The following is a 22,972-nucleotide window of genomic DNA, read 5'->3' on the forward strand; positions in this document are numbered from 1 at the left end:
CTGTAAACTGGGGAAAGTAATGTTTATCGTATTTGCCTCGCTGGATGGAGAACTTCATGAGACAATGTACTTTCAAGTGTTTTTTGACAATATGGTGTTCAGCATCCTGTTTGGCCTCTTAGCTGTTGCATGTGGTTGCTGGAAGATTCTACTGATCTCTTTCTCGAGGGGTTCAGTGCATATTTTTCCCTCTCGGTCTCTTTTTCCCATATCATAGATCTGGTTTTTCTTTCTACAGACTATGGTGGGCTGTGGTATATAGGACTCATCATCAAAACAGAATTTTTGTCTACAAAAGTGCTTTGCAAACTTTGAACCACTGGATAAATATAAATCATTGCTCCCATTTACCATCTTTGGGGGTGGGAGAATGGGTTTAACTAGGATTATGTAGCTCAAGGGAGTAGACAATGGCCAAGACACATACATACATGTATACAACGTGTATATAACAAGACCGTGTGCATATACACGGCATGTGCACTGCTGGAGCTTTTCTTTGGCTGGTACATGGAGGCAGGTACCATATTCTCTCTTTTTGCTGGGCATAAGCCTAAAGGAGAACACCCCAGAAGAGAAGGGTTTTTATGGCCAATAAATATCAGTACCTAGTAAGGAGACAATTAAGTTAGTTTTAGACTAAATAAAGTAGAGATTGTGTGTGATTTTGTGGAGAGATTATAAAATCTCCAAATTGGAAGGGAGGACAGGGGGCATCTAGTCCAAAGAGTAATTGACAAAATCAGAGAGCTTAAGAGTTGGAAGGGACTTCAGTTTCCATCTAGTTCCACTCAAACATATCCAGAACCCTCATTATAAGGTACCCCTGCTCAAAGGCCTCCAAGGAGTGGGAACCAGTACCCCTTGAGGCAGCCATGACACTTTTGGAAAGCTCTAATTGTTAGAAAGCTTTTCCTCTTTGCAGCTCCTACCCTTTGCTTCTGGTTCTGCTGCCTGGGGACAAATAGAACTGGTCTAATTCTCCTCAATATAGCATCCCTTCAGAGGCTTGAAGACAGCTATCATAATCCCCCACCCCTGAATGTTCTCTTTCCCAGGCTAAACTTCTCATTTCTTCAGCTAATCCATATATGATATGGACCAACAGCCCTTCATCACCCTTGTTGTCCTCCTCTGGACACTCCCTATCTAGTTTTTCAGTGTGTTTCTCAAACCACGATACCTAGGACGGAGCACAATATTCTGATAAGGGCAGAGTACAGTGGGACTACCACCTCCCTCTTCCTAGAAGCTCTGTCCTTCTTAGGGCAGGCCAAAAAACTAGTTGTTTTTGTTTTTTGGGGGAGGGGGTTGGCTGCTACATTATATTTCTGACTCAGTGAGTTTTCAGTCTCGTAAAATTCCCAGACCTTTTTCAGAACAGCTACCATCTAACCATGCCTCTCCTGCCTTATTGTTGTCTGTTTTAATTTAATTTTTTTCAGTTAACACAAATCTTATTTTCTCTCCCCTAACCCCCCCATCTCACAAATGGGGAAAAGAAGAAAAATAAAACCCTTGTAACAAATATGCATTCAAGCAGAATGAATGCCAAAGATATTTGTCTCAATTTGTATCTTTGTCCATCACCTCTCAAGTCAAGAGGCTCCATCTCATACTTGAGAAGTTGATTTTTTGCACCCGAGTTTAAGAGGTTACATTTTTTTCTTATTAAATTTCATCTTATCAGATTCAGCCCTAAGTTCTTATCCTCTGAAGATCCTTTTAGATCTGGACTCTCTTATCCAGTGTGTCAGCCATCTCTCCCAACATTGTATCATCTGCAAATTTGATGAGCATGCCATTTATGCCTTTATTCAAGTCACTAATAAAAATATTGATCAGCATAGGACCCATGCACAGAATTCTGAGGTCCTTCACCAGAGATCTGCTGCCATGGTGGCAATAAATCATTAACAATAACTACTCATGGAGTCTGGCCTTGCCACTAGTTCTGAATCCCTCTAATTATAGTATCATGTAATCCTTATCTCTTTATTTTCTCCACAAGAATTGTAAGAGAAACTTTAACAAGAGCCTTGCTTTAACTTATGTAAACTATGTCTAAAAAATTATCTTCTTAGCAATCTGTCAGAAAAACAAATAAGGTTAGTCTAGCATGACCTAATCTTGATGAGGCCACACTGACTCCGTGAAATCACCTCTTTCTTCTCTAGATGTTTGCCAACCATTTTTTTTAATGATTTGTTCCAGACTGTTCCCAGGAATCAAAGTCAAGCCCATTGGCCTATAATTTGAAGAATCTGTTCTCTCTCTCTCTCTCTCTCTCTCTCTCTCTCTCTCTCTCTCTCTCTCTCTCTCTCTCTCTCTCTTTTTTTTCTTAAATTGGGACATTTGTCCTTTAATCTTGTGGTCCCTTTCCCAGAGGATGCAGTTCCTCTGGGCTACGTGACTTGAATTCATTGAGGGCAGATAGGTGCTCTCTAACTATATCTTTACTTATCCTGGTTAGTTATTTTTGTTTAGTTATTTCCAATGTAAAGGTAATTTTCCTTTGTCAAAAAATGGAAGAAAGAAAGAAAACAGGAAATGAGCAGCTCTATTAGTTATCATCCCATCCATTTCAAGCAAAAATTCCTTTCCCTTCTTTAATCCTCTTCCTCCACTAACCCTGCCCCGCAAAACTAAATCAGTCCAACTCTTTTTTGTAATCCTTAGCTTCCCTGGCCAGCTTCAGCTTATTCTGAGCTTCCTTACACTATTTTTACAGGACCACGCCATAGAAATAGTCATCCTGTCACCTGGTTGTGGTTCCATCTTCTGTCCACTTTTTAAAAAAAATCTAAATTGGTTAGTGAGTTCCCCATGCACCCACATCACTATCTTTAGATAAATCTCTCAATTTTCCTCTTCTTTGGAATTGTTTGTATTTGTGTCTTCAGAATTTCATTCTTGGGTATTTCCCATCTCTCTTGGGATAACTCCCCTTAGTTGAGGAGATAGCTTACCCAGCTTTCTCCTGAACCCTTTGAAATATAACTAACATCTACATTGCCCACAATAAGTGATCATCTAGCCTTTCCTTAAAAGCCTCTTGTGAAGCAATCCATTTCACTTTTGGATAACTCTAATTGCAAGGATGTTTTTTTCCTTATACCCAGCCTGGATTTGCCTCTGAAATTTCTACCCATTCCTAGTTTTTCCCTTAGGGACCAACCAGAACAAAGCAGGAAAGGTTTTATATTCCCTTTTCCATATGACATTACTTGGAATATCAACTATCAACCTTTCCTCCTAGCCCTGCCTCCTGTGACTCCCCCCCAGGTCCCATCAGGCTTCTTCAGCTGTCATTGACCTCGAGGCCTTCCATCATCTGGATCACCCCTTCTTCACCTTATCAGTGTTCTTCCTAAAGTATAGCGCTCAGGACTGAACAGATATGGTCTGCCTAGAAGTAGGACTATTATTATTTCCCTCTTTCTGGACACTATGCTTTGCTTAATGAATTTTTGGATGGAATAAAGAAATTATTAGCATTGACACACCACTGGTATGAGATAAATTTCAGAGTTAGGAAAAAATGGTCATTCCAAGTGGAAAAGGTGATGATTGAATATAAGAATGAGCTATAGAAACTCCTGGTGTGAGGACCCCCTTTAATCAACACCAATCATAGCCCATTTATGTCTTTGTGGATTTTTCCTTGGGGGCAGCTAGGTAGCTTAGTGGATAGATTGCCCAGGCCTGGAGTGGGGAAGATTCATTTTCTTGAGTTCAAATCTAGCCTGAGACACTTACTAGCTGTGTGACCCTAGACGACGTCACTTAACCCTGTTTGCCCCAGTTTCCTCATTTGCAAAATAAGCTTGAGAAGGAAATGGCAAGCCACTCCTGTATCTTTGCCCGGAAAACCCGCGGTGGGGTCATGAAGAGTTAGACATGACTGAACAACAACAGAAGATTTTTCCTAAAGAGTTCTTTGAAGTACAGAAAAATTAAGTAACATGCTTTTGTGTCAGAGGTGGACTTTGCTGCAGGTCTATCTAAGTACATCTGCCCTGTAGCTGAACCCAGATATATTTATATTCTCTTCCTATAATAGCTAACATTTAGACACTGCGGCCCAGCAGTATCCACTACAGCACACTGCCTGCCTCTTACAAGTGACGCAAAGGCATATCAAAGATGTCATCAATGTGAGGATTCCTTCCACCGAGGTAGTTTACAACTCTTCAATAATTGATGGCCTCTGAGCCTTTCATGAAGGTCAGAGTTTTAAGTGATTATCTGCCTTTGGCCACATAGCTATGTTAGAATCAAAATGTGAGCCTGATGCCGGGTCCAATGGACTGCACTTCCCCTCTGTAAGCAGGGATGTCATCCATGATATATTTGGCCAAAATGGATTAAATGAATGAAAGAGTGACCATATTTTAAGTGTTTACCATATGCAAATCATGCTGAGTGCTGGGAATATGAGTAGAAAAACAAGGCAATCCCTCTTCTCAATGAGCTCGCAGGTAAAATCTGATCCCGCTTAATGCTAATGCCCTCCCTCTATTAATTATTTCCAATTTATCTTGTATGTATCTTGTTTGTTCAGAGTTGTTTTCATATTGTCTCCCCCATCAGACTGAAAACTTCTTGAAAGCAGGGACGGTCTTTGTCTTTCTTTGTATCCCTAGAGAATAGAATAATGACTGGCACTTAAGACCAGAGTTCGAAGCTCCCCCCAGATTCTTAGCAGTTGGGTGACCCTGGGCAAGTTATTTAACCTAACCTTTCTCAGCTTCAGTTTCCTTATCTGTAAAATGAGGATCATAATATCATCTACCTTAGAGGAGGGTTGTGAGGATCAAAGGAGATAATAATATGCAAAGTACTTTACAAACCTCAAATAGACTGTTAGCTATTATTATTATTGTTATAGGAAACATCACACAGAGCAGGATTCAGCTTCAGGGCTAGTGGGAAGGGCAGGTGGTCCTTAGGTTTCAGCTGCGAGGCAGAGGGTAATACATATTATTTAGTATCATTTCCATGAGTAATGAAATGAAAAGAAAGGGGGAAGGGGATGGCAAGACTATTAGGTCTTCAAACTTATGGGAGGAAAAATCACTGGGTGAATGCTTCAAGACAAAAGATTTTGCATCTAACTTTTATGCAACCCAGGAGGCCTTGGAGAACAATTTAGTGGTTAGTCATTGTTAGTGCCCACCACATGTGTTGTTCAGTGAGTCAGAAAAGGAGGGTCATGAGAGATGTCTGTTGGGTGAAGAATGAGAAGAGACTGCTGGGAGTGAATAAAACAGAATAAAAAATATATATTCACATAAGTACATATGTATACATATTACTACGACTAAGCATAATAGTAACAAAGTCTGAAAAAATACATAGAAGTGCATTAAAGAATACATAAAGTGCATGAAAACAAAGAGGTGGTTTTTGTTATTATCTTATTTAAAAGAAAGAGAAGGACATGCCGTGGGTTAAGTGAATACAGAGCCAGTTTTAGAGTCAGGAATATCTGGGTCCATGGCCTGCCTCCAGCCTAGACTGTGTGAGAGGACAAATCACTTCATCTCTCAGTTTCTCAGGCAGTTCTCTAAATAATACTATAAGTTGTCTATAATTTATGTATATAATATAATACATATTAGTAGAAGGAGCTTCCCACACTGGTGAAATAATAAATCCAACCTTCTCCCTCCAAAAACAATCTTATTAAAATTGAAAAACAGATTTTTCAACTTAGTCATTAATAAAAATGTACCCATTTCATGTATCATCATTTTACTGTTGTTTGTGTATTTTAATATTTGTTTTTATTGATGGTCAATAAATTTAGAATAAAATAGTTGTTGCTATTATTGCTTTAAACCAATGGCTCACAATCCTGCTGGCAACTCAAGAAACAAAGCTCCTAGATGAAGAGACTTCTTTTTCCTACATGAGGAGTTCCCAATCTTTTTCTTTTCTTTTTAATTTAATTTAATCTATTTTGTTACATTTTAAGTTCCAAACTGTCTCCCCAACTCCCTCCCGACCCTGCCCTAGAGGAGGCCACCATTTGGCACAGATATCTATATCTATAGATCTATATCTATATTTACATATGTAAAACCATACTATGTATACTTCTATTTATCAGTTCTTTCTCAGGAGGAGAGTAGCATCTTCCTTCACAGCTCCTTTGTGGTTCATTTGAATATTTATAATACTCAGAATAACTTAATTGTTCACAGTTGTTCTTCATACAATATTGCTGTTACTACATATAACATTCTCTTGGCTCTGCTCATTTCATTCTTCATTATTTCATGCAGGTCTTTCCATGTTTTTCTAAAATCGAACTGCTCATCATTTCTTCCATCACATTCCAATCTTCTTCCATCCCTGTATTCCTTGCCTTTCAGTAAAGCCTCCTTGTACATCCTCTTCACTGTGAAAAGAAATAAATCCTAGATTTTACCATGAATATGCATATAAGAAATAAAATCAAATAAATTAATTTTCATAAAGAAAACTTTATTTAGTACACATGTTTTCCCACTAATACTATTATTTTTTGGAATATTCCAATAGGATAATACAATTATTTACTAACTACTACACATACACCCTTGACAAGCCTCTCGTATAAGTCTTGGGGGCACGTGTATCTCAGTTTGGCCACCTGTGCCCTAAGGACAGACAAGGAGAGCAAGTTGTTATCTTTGTCACCTTACCTGAACATATAGCCAAAAGCCAATCTCTTTCTGGCAAAGAGATAGTTAATGTTCCCTGGCAAGGATGCTTTCAGAAATGCTATCATTGAAATATATCTGTGGTTATTGTCTTCCTTGCTTACCAGGACATCATCCTCACTGTGAAGGAGAAACTGTCTATCCGTAGCATTGACCACTTTGCTCTTGCCCTGGAGGAGCAGTATAATATCTCCAAGTTACACCTTCTCCATGAAGATGAATTCATCGAGCAGGTAAGTCAATGCCTAATGCTTTGCTGAGTTAAACTCTATGTCACCCCTAGTACATCTATTTCTCTTAATGGGTGTGATATGAGAGAACTCTGCTTAGTCAATAATGAATAGACTTGTATCTTCTCCATTTACCTTTTTAAAAAGTTGTAAATTTGACATCTCCAAAAGTCTCACGATGGAAAATGCTATCCACATCTAGAGAAAGAACTATGGAGTTTGAATGCAGATTGAAGCATACTATTTGCTCTTTTTTTCTTTTCTTCTGTTTTGTTTTGTTTCCTCCTTCTTGTGGTTCCTCTTACTGGTTCTAATTTTTCCTTACAACATGACTATTGTGAAAATATGTTTAGTAGGAATGTATATGTAGAGCCTATATCAGATTGCATGCCGTCTTGGGGAGAGAGGTGTGAAAGGAGGGGGAGAAAAAAATTTAAACTCAAAAGCATATGGAAGTGACTGTTGAAAACTAAAAATAAATTAATAAAAAAAAAAGTGAAGAAGAACCTGCCATAAAAAAAATTATAAATTTGACAATCATCAGAAAACACAAGCATTTGAATATACAAAGATGAGGGGAAAAGAGTATTACATATGAAAATATAATCTATTATATACGTTTTGGGGTACATAAAAGCTTTAATGAAGCAGCAATAGAATTGTCCTATTTGTGTCCCCTTGTGAACTGTTAAAAATATATATTTTGATGGCTATTTCAGCTTTTTTTGCCTTTTATGTATTTTTGTATGTATTGTTTGTGTATTCCTATGTGTTTTATTTTATTCACTTAAAAACATTATTTCAAGAAGAGGTCTATAGGCTTCATTAGACTGCAAAAGAGGTTAGTGACATTAAAAAGTTGAGAACCCCTATATTAATGGATCATGTTTACATGTACTTGTTGATTTAAAACTATGTTTCTTTTCCCTCTTTTGTTTCTCCTCTGACCTTTTTACTTCTTAAGTATTTTTTTTCTTTATACTTCTGTCTCCTCCTTCCTTTTCTCCCCTATCTTGGTCAAACCTTCTACATTTCTATAACTGTGATATTTCTTATAGTTGTTTCTTTTTCTTTCTTATAGTAGTTGTTTTCAAAGACAGCACACCTTCTTTTTCCTGTCTATATATACAGACCTTTAAAAATTGGTCAATAATAGGATTCTCTCCCACCTTCCCTGCACCACCATTGTTGGACTTTGTAAATCTGTGTTAGAAAAGGAATGGCATGAGTCTGTGAGATTAGAAGAGGAAAAATGAAGGAAAGAAGTTGATCATAATTCATGAAATGTTGACATTCTTAGTTATTTCCTTGATGAAGAGTAACAAGAAAGTCTTTTCCTATTTAGAAGACAGAATATGTTTCCTAAGTTTAAAAGCATTTTTAATAATAGAAGAGTTCTGGTCCCAAACCCATTTATTTTTCCCTGTTTCTCCAACATTAAAGTTTTTTATTTCTTCTAGTCCTGTCAGGATTGGTAAAAAAATTGAAACCAGAGGATCATGATCTCCTTGACTGTGCATTTGCTTATGACTAGGATCTATAATGGCTGTCTTTTACTGCCTTACCTTTCAAAATGCTATTTTTATAATCAGAGGGTTGAAGTTAAAATGACTAACTGTGTTTAACTTAAACATTGTAGGTGGTACAAAAAAAAGAGTCACATGACTACAGATGCCTTTTTAGACTGTGTTTTGTCCCAAAGGATCCATTGGATCTCCTGAAAGAGGATCCAGTTGCCTTTGAATATCTCTATTTGCAGGTGAGTATGTATTGTGTCATATACTGACAGATTTCCTTCTCAAAAGATGATATAGATTGTGCACCATCTTGGGGAAGGAGGTGAAGATGGAGTGGGAGAAAAATTTAAAACTCAAGCTTATGGAAGTGATTGTTGATAAAGCAAAATAAGTTAATTAAAAATAAATAAAATTGGCACTTTCAAAAGATGATTTTTTTAAAGATGATATATTTGTTATTTTTCAATAGGAAAACAATTTAAGCTTTAATAATGAAAAGCAGTTTATACATTGTTGTGGAAAAAAACAAAACAAAACAAAATTAAAAAAAAAACACAACTGCTCTTACAAGGGAAAAAAACTTGATTGTTCCTTAGCTTTCCCTTTTCAGTGTACCCTCTCACACTTGAGATGCCAGAAAAACTACTCCTAGTTCAAAGTGCTCTGTGGGTTAGCATCCATTCCGAACAATAGTTTGTGAGCACCCATGATTTATTTTTCTTTTACCAGGCATCCAAGAACAAATTGTTGTTGTTCAGTTGTTTTAGTCATGTTCGACTCTTTGTGACCCCATTTGGGATCTCCTTGGCAAAGATATTGGAGTAGTTTGCCATTTCCTTCTCCAGCTATTTTACATATGAAGAAACTGAGGCAAACAGGGTTAAGTGAATTGATAGTAAGTGTCTGAGGCCAGATTTCAACTCAGGAAGATGAATCTTCCTGACTACAGGCCCAGCACTCTATCCACTGCACCACCTAGCTGTCCATAAGGCCAGTTTAGGCAAAGCAAATAACATTTACTCAACCAGCATAGTAGCTAAAGTGATAAGAAAAGGTCTCCACATTTACAAATGTGGTGCATTCTCTTACCAATTATCATACCATCAGTAGGGGAACACACATAGGTAGAAAACAAGCATATCTGGGGCAATTCTGATACTTTAGAATGGTTAACATTCTCTGGTGATTTCACTATACCCCTCTCTGCTAGTCTTCCTTGGATGTCTCTTCTGGATATAACATCTGCAATATTTGCTGCTTTTCGACTCTGTAACATTATCTCTGTTGGGTATCCCTGCTTCTCTGTGGTCACCAAGATGCTGTCAACAACCATCAGTTGGGATTCAGATAGACAGCCTTTTTAGGGCCAGCTGTTATACTCTGCTACTATCTATGTGGGGTGCAGTGATGATGAAGCCTCTCCCTGACAGAAAGATCAATAGCTCTTTTATTGCATGGCCAAAGGCTATCAGCCACTCTAAGGTCACAGAGGCTACAAAAGCCAGAAGAATACCACTGGGTGAGACTTGTCTTTTTTTTTTCTACCTGGGCTGATTCCAAGTCCTTAGTGGCAGACTGACTGACTTAGGCTTAGAAAACTTTTTATACTCCTGTTACATCTCTGATTGTGGTCTTGCATCTCTAAAACCTATTGCAACATTATAAAACCTATAGAAGCTGTGTGGAACTGGGGTAATGAAAGCTCTCTTATTCCCTAGTTCCTTTTTGAAAAACATGCCCGTAAAGTTAGAGTAAGGACAAAAGGCAAGGAAAAACCTGGGTCACATTGCTTCATTCATTATGTGTATGTGTCAGCAGCAAAATCTCTGACTTTTATACTGTAATCTGGTATTCTGGCCATCCCCCAAATCTTACTGTTTCCCTGTGTTACTAACAAAGTTTCTTTGATGAAAGGTCAGAGACTTAGAAAAGGAGTCTAATTGCTAATGATTCTGTATAAATGATGTGATTTAAAATCTTCTTAAAATCATTAGGGTTTTTTTTCCCACCAAAAAAAATTAAATATATTCTCCATCCCTTCATTTTACAGGTAAGGAAACTGAGGTCCACAGAAGCTTACTTAAGTTGCTATAGTTAATTAGTGGAAGAAGACAATTGTTAGGCCTAAGCTCTCTTTCCCATCCTAACCCACTGCTATAGGTCCAATTCAGTTAACCTATTTGAGATTGTTGAGGGAGATGCCTGGAAGTTATCCACATGTTATAAATTAAGAAACAGGAGGTCCTAGGATTATGCTGCCTCCAAATCTTAGAAACCCTTATCTAACTTTTAATTCCAGTTTGCCATCCCTAGTTTTGTATCCTGTTACCTTTCAAACCTATGAACATGAAAACTCTTCTCTAATGGACCACTGCTCTGTTCACTCATTGGTTGAATATCTTTGGATTTAGAGCTGCAGCGATGTGCTTCAGGAAAGGTTTGCAGTTGAAATGAAATGCAGCTCTGCATTACGACTAGCAGCATTACACATTCAAGAACGGATTTATGCCTGTGCCCAGCCACAGAAGATCTCTTTGAAATACATAGAGTAAGTGGGATACCCAGATACTTTCTTCTCTTATGTACCAAAACACAATCTAAACATCAGTTAGATAATTGTTAGGACCTATAACCCTAAAGTAACAAAAGTAGTCAACAATATGTAATATTTGGTAATTTAATTTGATAATTAAAGCAGGGGTTCTTAACCCTGTTTGGTAGTGTGGTGAAGCCTATGGATTCCATCTCAGAATAATGTTTTTAAAAAATTGAGGTAATACCCAATTTCAGTTAGAGGTTAAAGAAAGTAAGGATAAAATTGTTTTTTTCCCCACCCAAGTTCATGGACCCATAACCCATTGGTTAAGAACTCCTGCTCTAAAGGACAAAGATTCCATAGTCTCCTTCCATTTCAGCCTCTAATCAGCTTTAGTCATGGCACTGCAATGTACTATAGAAGAAGACAACTTCCTAATGATGACTCCTTAGCAATAATTCTTTCAAGCTGTCCCACCAGAAGGTATTTTTATCCTTGGTCTTTGAACTCATGGGTCTTCAATTTAAAAACTTATTCATTTCTTTAACTAATGAAGAAAAGGGAGAATCTGTACAAGCATTTCCTAGCGCTTCTGGGCCTGACCAACATGCAAGATCTTCATTAGATGTCCACCGAATTACTAAGACCACATTAACTTTTCAGCTGCCACATGACACAAATTAAATTAAGCTTTCAGTCTACTAAGACCTCCAGATCTTTTCAAACCATGCCTCCTCATCTGTACTTCTAAGGTATAAGACTTCACATTTATCTCTATTATATTTGTTTTGGCCCAATGCGCCAGCTTACCTAGGTAGGCTGTTTGTTAAGATCTCTTCCCTTTGCAGAGACTGAATTCTAACGGGGAAGATAAGAATGTCGGTCAGTAAACAAGCATTTATCTTTAAGCACTTACTAAACACTAGGGATTCAAAGAAAGGAAGAAGCCTAGTCTCTGCTCTCAAGGAGTTTACATTCTTATGGAGGAGACTGTGCACAAACAATACATACAAGGTATATATATGTGTGTGTGTGTGTAAATGAGAAGTAATCACAAAGAGACCACAGAGAAGGGAAATCCTAAGAAGGCTTCATGCAGAAGGTGGCGTTTAAGCTGAGTCTTGAAGGAAGCCGGGAAGTCCAGAGGTAAAGGTGAGGGGGAAGAGCCTTCCAAGTAAGGGGTACTGCTAGCAAAAAAGCACGTACATACTGACTGCTATCCAGGTCAACATGGCCCATATCATGAGAGGTATGTCCAAGAACACTTATGAGTTCGCAAGAAGAAAAGATCATTTTTGATTAGGGGGAACAATAATGATAATATTTGTGCTGATCCTTGAAGGTATGATTTTGGAAAGTATAGATCCTCTTCCCCATTAAACTATGAGCTCTTTGAGAGCAGGTTCTGTCTTTTTGCCTTCCTTTTGTATCTCAAGAGCATAGCACAGTTCCAGACACATAATTGTTGTTGTTCAGCCTTTTCAGTCATGTTCAACTCTTTGTGACCCCATTTGGGGTTTTCTTGGCAAAGATACTGGAGTGGTTTGCCATTTCCTTCTCCAGCTCATTTTATAGATGAGGAAACTGAGGCAAACAGGGTAAAGTGACTAGCCCAGGGTCACACAACCTAGTAAGTATCTGAAGCTAGATTTGAACTCAAGAAGATGAGTCTTCCTGACTTCAGGCCTGGCACTCTATTCACTGTGCCACCAAGCTGCCCTGCCAGGCACATAGTAGGCACTTAGTAAATATTGACTTGTTGGTGCAATTGAGTGCTGCATGGCACATGTGGAAGGGATTTGAGAAAACACCCAAGAAAGTACAATATGTGCTTTATAGCTTCACTTCTGCTCTTATTTCCAACCATATTCCCTTTTGGTCAGAAGCCCTAAAGCTCATCGTTATGGGATAATATACGGTAGTGAACATATTAACTTGGGAGGCATGGGAAACAGTGAGTGGTCTCCAGACCCTCAGATATATACATGTTGGCCCCACACATGTGGCTTAATTAATAAACAATGAGACAGGCTATTATTCCCTTTATGGAGATGGATGACAACTTTGGCCTGGAGGGTGATCCCCAGATTTGAAGGTACATTGATAGTTGTAGTAAGAGTTATCTTCTATTTCTCAACCTGGTGCCCTGAACACTCACCCATTCTGTCCTTGTTAGGTCTGTATTATCTCTACCCACTGGATGTATCAAATAACATAGAGTAAATGGACTAGCCAGCAGAAAATAGCACTGGCTGCTTAATTCCTGAATAGTTGTTGATAATTGCTGTGGAGGTTGGTTTAAATGGGCCCTCCACTGGCAAAATGGTCTCGTAATTATAGGCTTGTGGGAACAATAAGTAGAGGATAAAATATAATTACACTCTTCATCAGAGTAAAGTGCACTTTAAAATCATCATCTTTGTCTCTTGACAGGAAAGACTGGGGAATAGAGAATTTTATATCACCAACTTTGCTCCGGAACATGCGAGGCAAAGATATAAAAAAAGCCATTAGTTTCCATATGAAGAGGAATCAGAGCTTACTGGAGCCCAGGCAAAAGGTACAGTTTATTGTTGATAAATCTGTCATTGAGGCCTAAGTAAGCATGATAGGGTTGTTGTCTTTTATTTTGTTTTGTTTTGTTTTTAATTAAATTTTTCTCAGACTTCACTTAAAACCTAGCACATAGAGTGAACTTGGGATTGGGAAACCTGAGTTTGAATCCTGTCCCTGACACAAGCTGACTGCTCATGGTCACGTATAGATGGTGCAGTGCCTAGAGTGATAGAGTTGGAGTCAGGAGGACCTGAATTCAAATTCTGCCTCAGACATCGCGTGTCTATGTGACCTTGGGAATGGCAACCTCTCAGCCTCAGTTTCCTTGTCCGCAAAACAGGGAAAAAATAATGTGTACTTTACAGGGTTGTTTTGAGGATCGAATAAAAAAATATATAAAGAGCTTTGCAAACCTTAAAGTATTATATAAATGCTGTTGTTGTTTTTATTATATGGTTATGATTAGACTCACTTTTTAATAGCCAAAAACTCTAGGTTTTAGACACACTGCCTTTGCTTCACCTCCCAATTCAGACCTTGTCTGATGTACCCTTCTGAGAACCCTTGAATGTCCTTTGTGTGAAGTAAAGCCCTTGGGCATGTCTGAGAATTGAACTGGGGATATGTTAAATCCTCCAGGCCTTTCTAGTTCTCAGAATAGCAAAATGCTCAGAGTCCTTTAGGGTTGTGTTTATATTGTGTAAATTGAGACAAATGGCCCCTGGGATTACTGTTCCTGTTATGGGCCGCACTAGTCTGAAATTTCTTGGGGTTGCTAAAATATCATTCTATCCTATTGAAATATTAGTGAACAAGCTTAATCACATGCCTACGTTCTGGGAAGTATCAAATTTGAGATGGATAAAAGCAGGAAGCATAGTGGAATGAAGGCCATTGCCCCAGCCAAGGAGTTTTCCTTTGTTGGTGACTTTCTGTTTGTTTCTCTCTATTCTGTTCTTCCTAGTGCTTTCTCAGAGGCTGGATAATTGAAAGAAGGTGCAGTGGGGACGGCAAAAGCGTTAGTGCTGAAATATACCCCTGTTGGTGGTTCATGGTGCATCCTCCCTGGAATGTCTTCTCTAGCTAAAGAGTGCAATTTCTCCTCCCATATGATATTTAGAAAGGGAGACTCTCAAAATATGGTTTTTCCTCCTTTTAGTGGTTCTCCTGAAGTATATTGTCTTTTGGGTTCCAGCAGATAAATTCCACTCCTTTGTACCAGTGACTGGTGGGATACCCTGGTTGGATATTTCCTGCCCTTAGCAAGTGCCCCCCACGTTAAGGGCAAATAAGTCCTAGGAATTGGTAAACCCTAGTTTGTGTACTCCAGAGAAATTACAAACAACAAAAACAAAAATAAACTGTGTCCAGGAAGATAGGAAATTTCATAGGATTGTGGAAATCTACAGTTGGGAAGAGACTTGAGTTTGCCAGAGCTGGGGCTGGCCACAGCCAACATGCTAAAAACCCACTGTCAGCATTCTAGGGGAAACCCTTGTGTGTGCACAACTAAACAAGCCTAGCTTCTGAGTACCTAGCGTGTGTCCCATTTACACAAATCAGTCACAGTGAAGCCATTAACTCTTAAATATGAAACATTTACTAAAAGGAAAAGCAAGAGCAAGGATAATCAAAGCACAGTCTGTTCCTAAATCTTGAGCCACTCTCTCACCATGCATACAATGTTCATGGAGGGAGAAAAGGTACGATCTTGCAGAAACCTAGCAGTGACGTACATGTGGGTTAGGGAAACTCACAACTCTGCCACACCTGCATGTCTGTGGTTTCTTTAGGGAAGGTCTGTACCAGGCATCACTTGCTGGACAAGACTGCTATAATGAACGTAGTTAAAGAATTAGATAATGAATTTAGGTAAAATGCCCACCCTGAGTGTTCATAGCAGCATCTGAGCGAACATGTTATTGTTTAGTCATTTTCAGTTGTGTCCAACTCTTCATGGCCCCTTTTGGGATTGTCTTGGCAAAGGTAATGGAGCGGTTTACTATTTCCTTCTCCAGCTCATTTTACAGATGAGGAAACTGAGGCAAACAGGGTAAAGTGACTTGCCCAGGGTCACACAGCTAATATCTGAGGCAAGATTTGAACTCAGCAAGATGAGTCTTTCTGACTTAAGGCCAGACACTCTCTACCCACTGCACTGCCTAGCTGCCCCTGATCAAACAGAGCCCTCTTTGAAGAAAAGGAATCACAGGACTTTAATCTGAAGTGGGGTTAGGGAGAGAAAGACAGTTCAGAAGCTGTAACCAGTTACTGATGCTAGGCTTGGAAGGGCTGGCAGCAGAATCCTGGGTCGGGAGAAGGCAGGAGGCAGGGATAAGATCCTGTGACATGGTCATTCAGGCAGATGTGCTCCTGAGTCAGTGTACTTGTTTCTGTTAGCCATCTGGGCTGTAAAGACAAAACCGTCACAGTCCCGTAACCTTACAGTGCCCTGGGTCAGTGTTATCACACTCAGATACAAACTGACACCTGTGGGCAGCAAATTGACCTAGAAAACCATAAATTAACATCATCCATGTTGTATAGTATTTTATTATTTTTGTTACATATTTCCCATTTTCATGTGAATCAGGTTCAGGCTGTTCTGGGGGGTGTTGTAGCTGCATTTGGGCCGGCTTGCACCTGACACCTCTGCCCTAGGCATCTCTCTAAAACTATAAGGGGCTGTAGTTACTGAAAAACAAAAGGCATAGCAGAATGGGAAGTACATTTGTTGACTGATTCTGTCCTTTTTTGGGGTACCTTACAGAACTGTATGGGGAAAAAAGTATATGTGCAGCTAGATGGCAAAATGGATAGAGTGTTGGGCCTGGAGTCAGGAAGGCTCATCTTCCTGAGATCAAATCTGGCCTCAGACACTCACTAGCTGTGTGACCCTGGGCAAGTCACTTAATCCTATTTGCCTCAGTTTCTTCATCTGTAAAATGAGCTGGAGAAGAAAATGCCAAACCACTCCAGTGTCTTCGCCAAGAACACCCCAAATGGGGTCAACAATTAAAATGACTGAACGACAACACGTATAATTACATACACTTAGAAATACTTCTCTCACATATAGGATAGCTTTGAATACTTTTTTTTAAAAGCCAAGCCGTACATGATAGACATTCATGCTTTCATACATAATATTTTTTGTATTATGTTTCGTATAAGGAAATTTTTATGAAGTTAAAAACAAATCTTTTTTTGAGAAATGCTCTGTCTTGTAAACATACTGTACGTTTTTAAAATTCCTCCTTCCGTGGGAAGCCTTCCCCAACCTCTTAATTCCAATGCCTTCCCTCAGTTAATCATCTCCTACTTATTCTATATATAACTTGTTTTGTATATATTTGTTAGCAAATTTTCCCCATTAGATGGTAAGCTCCATGAGGGCAGGGACTGTCTTCCTTCTTTTCATATTCCCAGTGCTTAGCACAGTGGCCGGCACAGAGTAAATGTTTAATAAATGTTAATTGGTTGATTTTTTAAAAAAATAAATACAAGTACATTTTCATTGTGATTGTGCAGAGTATTTACCTATAGCCTTCTCATTCATTGTAATTTTCTAGTTTCCCCTTGCATATCTTTGCAGTGAGCTTATTTTTGTGCTTTTTCTCAAATTCATTCAGTACTGTTGTAAATTTTTCAAGGCAATCTAGTTCGGGCTGAGGCGATTTGCTCTCTTTAAAACCTCTGTCTCTTTTATTATTCAAGCAACTCATATCTGCTGCACAACTACGTCTGAACTATCTACAAATCCTTGGAGAACTGAAAACATATGGCGGGAAAATCTTTAATGCCACATTAATGGTATGTATCAGCTGGAAGTCACAATTCATTTTTGGCCTACGTAATTTCATGTAATTTACGTAGATAATTATATCTTAGGCCAGATAATGCAGTGGCATTAAGCATTCAATAAAAGAGAGAAATGGAGAAGTTAACCTGAGTCATCAAACTATTATGCTTCGTTCTGTTAACGAAAATGGACATATTGTAAAGTTCACTGGATCCTAGGTTTAGGGTTGGAAGGGGATTCAGAGGTCATCGAGTTCAACCTCATTTTTTACAGCTAAGAAAATTGAAGCCCAAGAAGGTGAAACGATTGTCTTACGTCACAGAAGTTTATGGACTCCCTGGTCTTCTGACTCCACTATTCCCATTGCACCATGCTGCCCTGTTACAAATGCAGCAGAAGAAAGAGGAAAAGCTCATCTGTTTGCCATCCATGCATATTTATTTAGCCTTTCTCATTTGTTCCTTCTTCCAGATTTTTTTAGAGGTAGCTAGGTAGTGCAATGGATAGAGTGCTGGGTCTGGAGTAAGAAAGACCTGAGCTGATATCTAGCCTCAGATGCTTACTAGCTATGTGACCCTAAACAAGCCATTTAACCTCTCTCTGCCTCAGTTTTTGCAACTGTGAAATGGAGATAACAGTAGCACCTACCTCCCAGTGTTATTTGGGCAGTTAGGTGGTACAGTGGGTAGAGCACCAGGCCTGGAGTTAGAAAGAGTCATCTTCCTGAATTTAAATCTGGCCTGAGACACTTACTAGCCATGTGACCCTGGGCAAGTCACTTCCCCCTATTTGCCTCAGTTTCTTCATCTGTAAAATGAGTTGGAGAAGGAAATGCCAAACTACTCCAGTATCTTTGCCAAGAAAATCCCCAAATGGGGTCATGAAGAGTTGGACAAGACTGAAACAACTGAAGAATAATATAACCTAGGGTTATTGTGAGGACCATATGAGACAGTATTTGGAGTTTTTTGTTATTTTTAATGTGAAAACTATTATTGAAGATATGAGAGTACTCTCATAGAAGTAAAAGTGATATCTCATATAAAATAAGTAATATTTTAAAAGTTAATGAAATCATGCAGAACAAATTTACAATTTAGCCATGCTCCAGAAAAGGAAATGAGACAATATTTGTAAAAAAAAAAAAGCCCTTAGCACAGTGCCTGGTAGATAGCAGGTGCTTAATAAAGGCATACTGCCTTTCAGTAGTGTTCGTTCAGGTTTTTGTTTCCATACAGGCAGAAGATCAGCTCAGCCACTCCAGGGCAAGTGTTCTTTCCAGTTCCCCGGGGGTGTAACCTCTTCCCTAAGGTACAGAATGGTTTGATGACCAAAATGATGAGAACCTTTTGTATCATTTCTGCTCCCAGCTCTGTCCAGTCTGCCCCTGGGGAATCAACCACACAATTATAACATCATTATAGACAATAATGGTTTGCATGATCACAGCAGTACCAGCAAAACACATGTTTGTTTTCCCTCTTTTACTCTGTTCTGGAAAGCAAAAACAAAGTTAAAATGGCCAGAATTACCCTGTAACTTCGTTTGTGAGAACACCATATACAAACATTTTGGATAACGTATGTTATTTTTACACTGTGTGAAAACATAATCATAGAATGTTAGGGTTCAGAGGGACCTTAGAGATTATATATTTTAAGGACTTGCTATTTGCTGGGGGTCTTGAGGTTGCTTGTGTTTTTGGTTTTTTTTTAAAGCCATCGTGGGAGAAATAGTCTGTCTTTGGTGACAGACCCACATGAATTTCAGTATGGTTTAGGGTTTTACTGAATATTCTTTGGTATTGTTCCGGGCTTTTTACTCACGCGAGGAAGCTACTTCTCTTCCATTTAGTTTCTGGAGAACAAGGATATCTAAGCTTACAGTGAATAAGGAATTAGAGGCTACTTTTCAAACCAAGTGTTTCCATGTTTGAAGGGACTCAACTTTCCTCATCCGTGAAATGAGGTTGCTGGACAAAGAGCAAAGACTGTTAACCTTTTTGTGTAATGGACCCCCTTGGCAATCTGGTGAAACATAGGGACTCCTTAGCAGAATAATCTTTTTTAAATGTATAAAATAAAATACATAGGGTTACAAAGGAACCCAATTATATTGAAACATAGTTATAAAAAAAATTTTTTTATAAGTTCACAGAAGGGCAGGTAGGTGGTACAGTGAACAGAGCAACAGCCTGAATCAGACACTAACTAGTGTGTGACCTTGGGCAAGTCACTTAATCCCAATTGCCTACACACACACACACACACACACACACTCAAGTTCACAGATCCCAGGCCCTGGACTAGATAATCTCAAAAGGTCCCTTCCCACCATAACATTCTATGTCTATAATTCAGTCTTAATCTTCCATGATTTCCAGCCAATGATGAGCCAGTTAGTCAAGAGCCAGAGTCAGGAAGTTCGTGGGTTCTACTCTTGCCTTTGATACCTCCTGGTAATCTGAGCCTGAGCAAATTATTTAGCTTCTTGGCATGCCCAGGCAACTCCTTAAGATAATAAAATTACTGAGCAGGTAGCAATCTGCACTGGTAGAGGGAGTTTTCTCACCAGGAGTGCCCTCCACCAGATGTGGTTCCCTATGACCCCTCAGTATTATCATCTGTCCCTCCTCTCTCCCTGACCAAAAAGAAAATAATCAGGCCAGTTGTGCATAGGCTGTAAAATACCATTTTATTGTGTGGTGTGCTTTAATCTAGAGTCGAAGCCAGATGACAAGTATGCAGAGTAAAATTTCATTATGGCTTGGTTAGTCGTAGGGATAGGAACCCAGGGCATGATGTGGTGTGGTTTGCTTGGTCCTTTAAGTTGTGAGTTGCTGGCTAAGCTACAGATTACTGAAAACAGCACATGAAAACAGTTTAATGCTGTAATCAAATAAAACATACAACAGTTTATCTAATACATTTAATGCTGTGCATAATCATTTTTCTCTGCCACAGTAATTGGACATAAATTGGAAGCTATTCATATAAATAACTCCAATTAGTATTACTTTTGAACTGATAAACGAAGCATTTCTGGGGTCACTTGTGTAGAAGTGATTTCGTAGAGCAGGAAGATGTTCTGAAGGGCTCCCCGAATCCAGAACATCATAGCCAGCCCTTCCTGATTCTCCATCTAGTTAAAGCACGGGCATGGAACAGGGAAGGACAGTTTGTGACTGCGCTAGAAGAAGGATCTAGAGAAGTAACTAGGCTCCACCTTCCCTACCGACTTCCTGTGGGGGTTAGTTTAATCAGGTTGCTTTCTTCATACCTCGGGGAGATAGAAGGAGAGAAGGGAATTTTTGATGGCGTGGAAGAGAAGGAACAAGAAGCTGCCCTGGAGCAGGAGAACCCTGAATGGGGAAATTTGGAATTAGCTTGAGAGGGGAAGGATGGAGGAGTGAAGGGACATCGGGAGGTGGAAGAGTAATAGGAGTACATAAGGACAGCCACCAAAACACACGTTTCACCTGCTTTCTGGTCCCTGGCCTCTCCCTTCTTCCCATCAGCCCCCAGTTCCCCAGTCTCTTGGAGTGTCAAGGCAAAAGCTGAGGGGGGAGGGGTTGGAAAGGACAAGATAACCCCAGCTAACAGATTCTGTACCGATTCAGAGCGCAGCTAGATGGTGCAGTGGTTAGACCTAGAGTCAAGAAGCCCTGAATTCAATTTTGACCTCAGACACTCTCTGTGTGACCCTGGGCAAGTCACTTAACCTCGGTTTGCCTCAGTTTCCTCTGTAAAATGAGGATAATCCACATCCCAGGGTTGTCGTCGGGATCAAATGAGATACTTGTAAAGCACTTTGCACAGTGCCTGGCATCTAGTAGGTGCTATATACATGTGAGGTATTATTATTATCATCGTAGAAACCTTTGCCGGTCTCAGTACTAGCTATGAAATAAGTATGTATAGGGGTGTTTTATGTCCTGTTTGCTCAGCAAGAGCCGATGTTCCTGAATCTCCCCTTTACTTCTGTTCCTTTTAATTGTTGTTGTCTAGGTCTCTATAATTAGGGGAAGTAAGCCTGGAGTCAGGAAGACTCATCTTCCTGAGTGCAAATCTGGCCCCAAACACTTAACTCGCTGTGTGACCCTGGGCAAGTCACTTAGCCCCGTTTGCCTCGGTTTCCTCATCTATAAGATGAGCTGGAGAAGGAAATAGCAAACTACTCCAGTATCCTTGCCAAGAAACCCCCAAATGGGGACACAGAGTTAGACACAACTGAACAACAATAACACAAAGGTGTCTACATTGGACTCACCAAGGTTCCCTTATGCATTTTCTATTAAAATATATGCTGTGAAAGGTGCCATGGAAACATGACTAGCTAGGTCATCGTGGGTATCTTTTAGTGGGAAGAAGCACAAGCATCACCTTATTCCTAAAACAGCCAGTCCCTGCCCTCGGGTTAACAGAAATCAAGCAGCCTTCTTATCAATAGTAACCAAACAACGTTCTCATCAGCAAAAAATACTACGAAACAGCTCAAGTGACATTTTGACAATTAGATGGATGAAGAATGTTTTATTAAGTAAAAGTAAATTGCCTTCCTTCCTCTCTTGACCTGAATGTGGACACAGGAGAAAGGTGACTCCTCATTCTCCTATTCTCTTATAGTTACAGGACAGAGAATCATACATCGCCCTTCTAGTTGGAGCCAAGTATGGAATCAGCCAGATTATTAACAGTAAACTCAACATTATGTCAACACTGGCAGAGTTTGCAAATATTAGCCGAGTAGAGCTGATGGAAGAGTCGGAGAAAGTGAGCATGGTCAAAATTTATCTTCAGGATGTCAAGGTAACTAAGGTTAGCAACTCTGCATATCAAAGTTCCAAAACTTGTCCCCATAAGTTTTCTGTGGAGAAGAGAGATATTATGGCTTTAAGATTAAAAAGTAATTTGTAGGGGCAGCTAGGTGGCGCAGTGGATGGAGCACCGGCCCTGATGTCAGGAGGACCTGAGTTCAAATGTGACCTCAGACATATGATACTCGCTAGCTGTGTGACCCTGGGCAAGTCACTTAACCCCAATTGCCTCCAAAAAAAAAGTAATTTATACAAAAATAAAATAAAAGATGAAGCATCTGTGCCCAAGAAAATGTTGACCACTTTGTCACAATGCTGACTGTCTATCACATTGACCACTAGTCACAATGCTGACTGTGTCTATCACAACAGTCTACCAACCCCTGAGAAGGTTCAGAAATGTTTCCATTGCCCGAAACAAAAATATTATAGTGGGAAAATAAACTGTTGGGGAAATTGCCATATGGCTGTAAAGACTACATTGAGGAGCAGGAGATTATATCATATATACATGGAGTCAGATCACTTGCTCAAGAGGCTGGATTGGGGATGTTATAGGAACTGAAATTGGGAGATTAATTTGGAATGCTATCCTGCCACTATTTCAGAAATCCTAAATCTAGCCTGGCACATAGTAGGTGGTATGTGAATGCTTATCCCCTTCCCTTCTCCCTCTTCTCACTCCATTGTCTTTTCTGAGTCAGCAGTTCAAGGGAAACGGTGCAGTGAGAAGTTAGGGAGCGTTAGGGTCAGTGGTTATGTTGGAAAGGGGCTATTCCTTTGAAGTATTTGTGTTAAAGAAGGA

At 39.4% G+C, this 22,972-nt stretch overlaps 1 protein-coding gene and 1 long non-coding RNA gene across 2 annotated transcripts in view; one reads left to right on the forward strand and one right to left on the reverse strand.

Moving 5' to 3' along the window:
- FRMPD1 (FERM and PDZ domain containing 1) overlaps nt 1–22,972 on the forward strand; it is a 250,376-nt gene that overhangs the window by 219,253 nt on the left and 8,151 nt on the right. The window contains 6 exon segments of the mRNA XM_078153041.1: nt 6,818–6,943; nt 8,580–8,699; nt 10,869–11,005; nt 13,427–13,553; nt 17,267–17,362; nt 21,977–22,159. Coding sequence (XP_078009167.1) covers nt 6,818–6,943; nt 8,580–8,699; nt 10,869–11,005; nt 13,427–13,553; nt 17,267–17,362; nt 21,977–22,159 — 789 coding nt within the window.
- LOC110220487 (uncharacterized) overlaps nt 18,342–22,972 on the reverse strand; it is a 33,468-nt gene continuing 28,837 nt past the window's right edge. Inside the window, exon 4 of the long non-coding RNA XR_013486087.1 lies at nt 18,342–18,738. This is a non-coding gene — a long non-coding RNA (uncharacterized LOC110220487). The remainder of the gene's footprint in view (nt 18,739–22,972) is intronic.

The sequence above is a fragment of the Phascolarctos cinereus genome, unplaced genomic scaffold, assembly GCF_003287225.1.
Source record: "Phascolarctos cinereus isolate Bilbo 61053 unplaced genomic scaffold, phaCin_HiC Scaffold_4;HRSCAF=312, whole genome shotgun sequence".
Lineage (NCBI taxonomy): Eukaryota > Metazoa > Chordata > Mammalia > Diprotodontia > Phascolarctidae > Phascolarctos > Phascolarctos cinereus.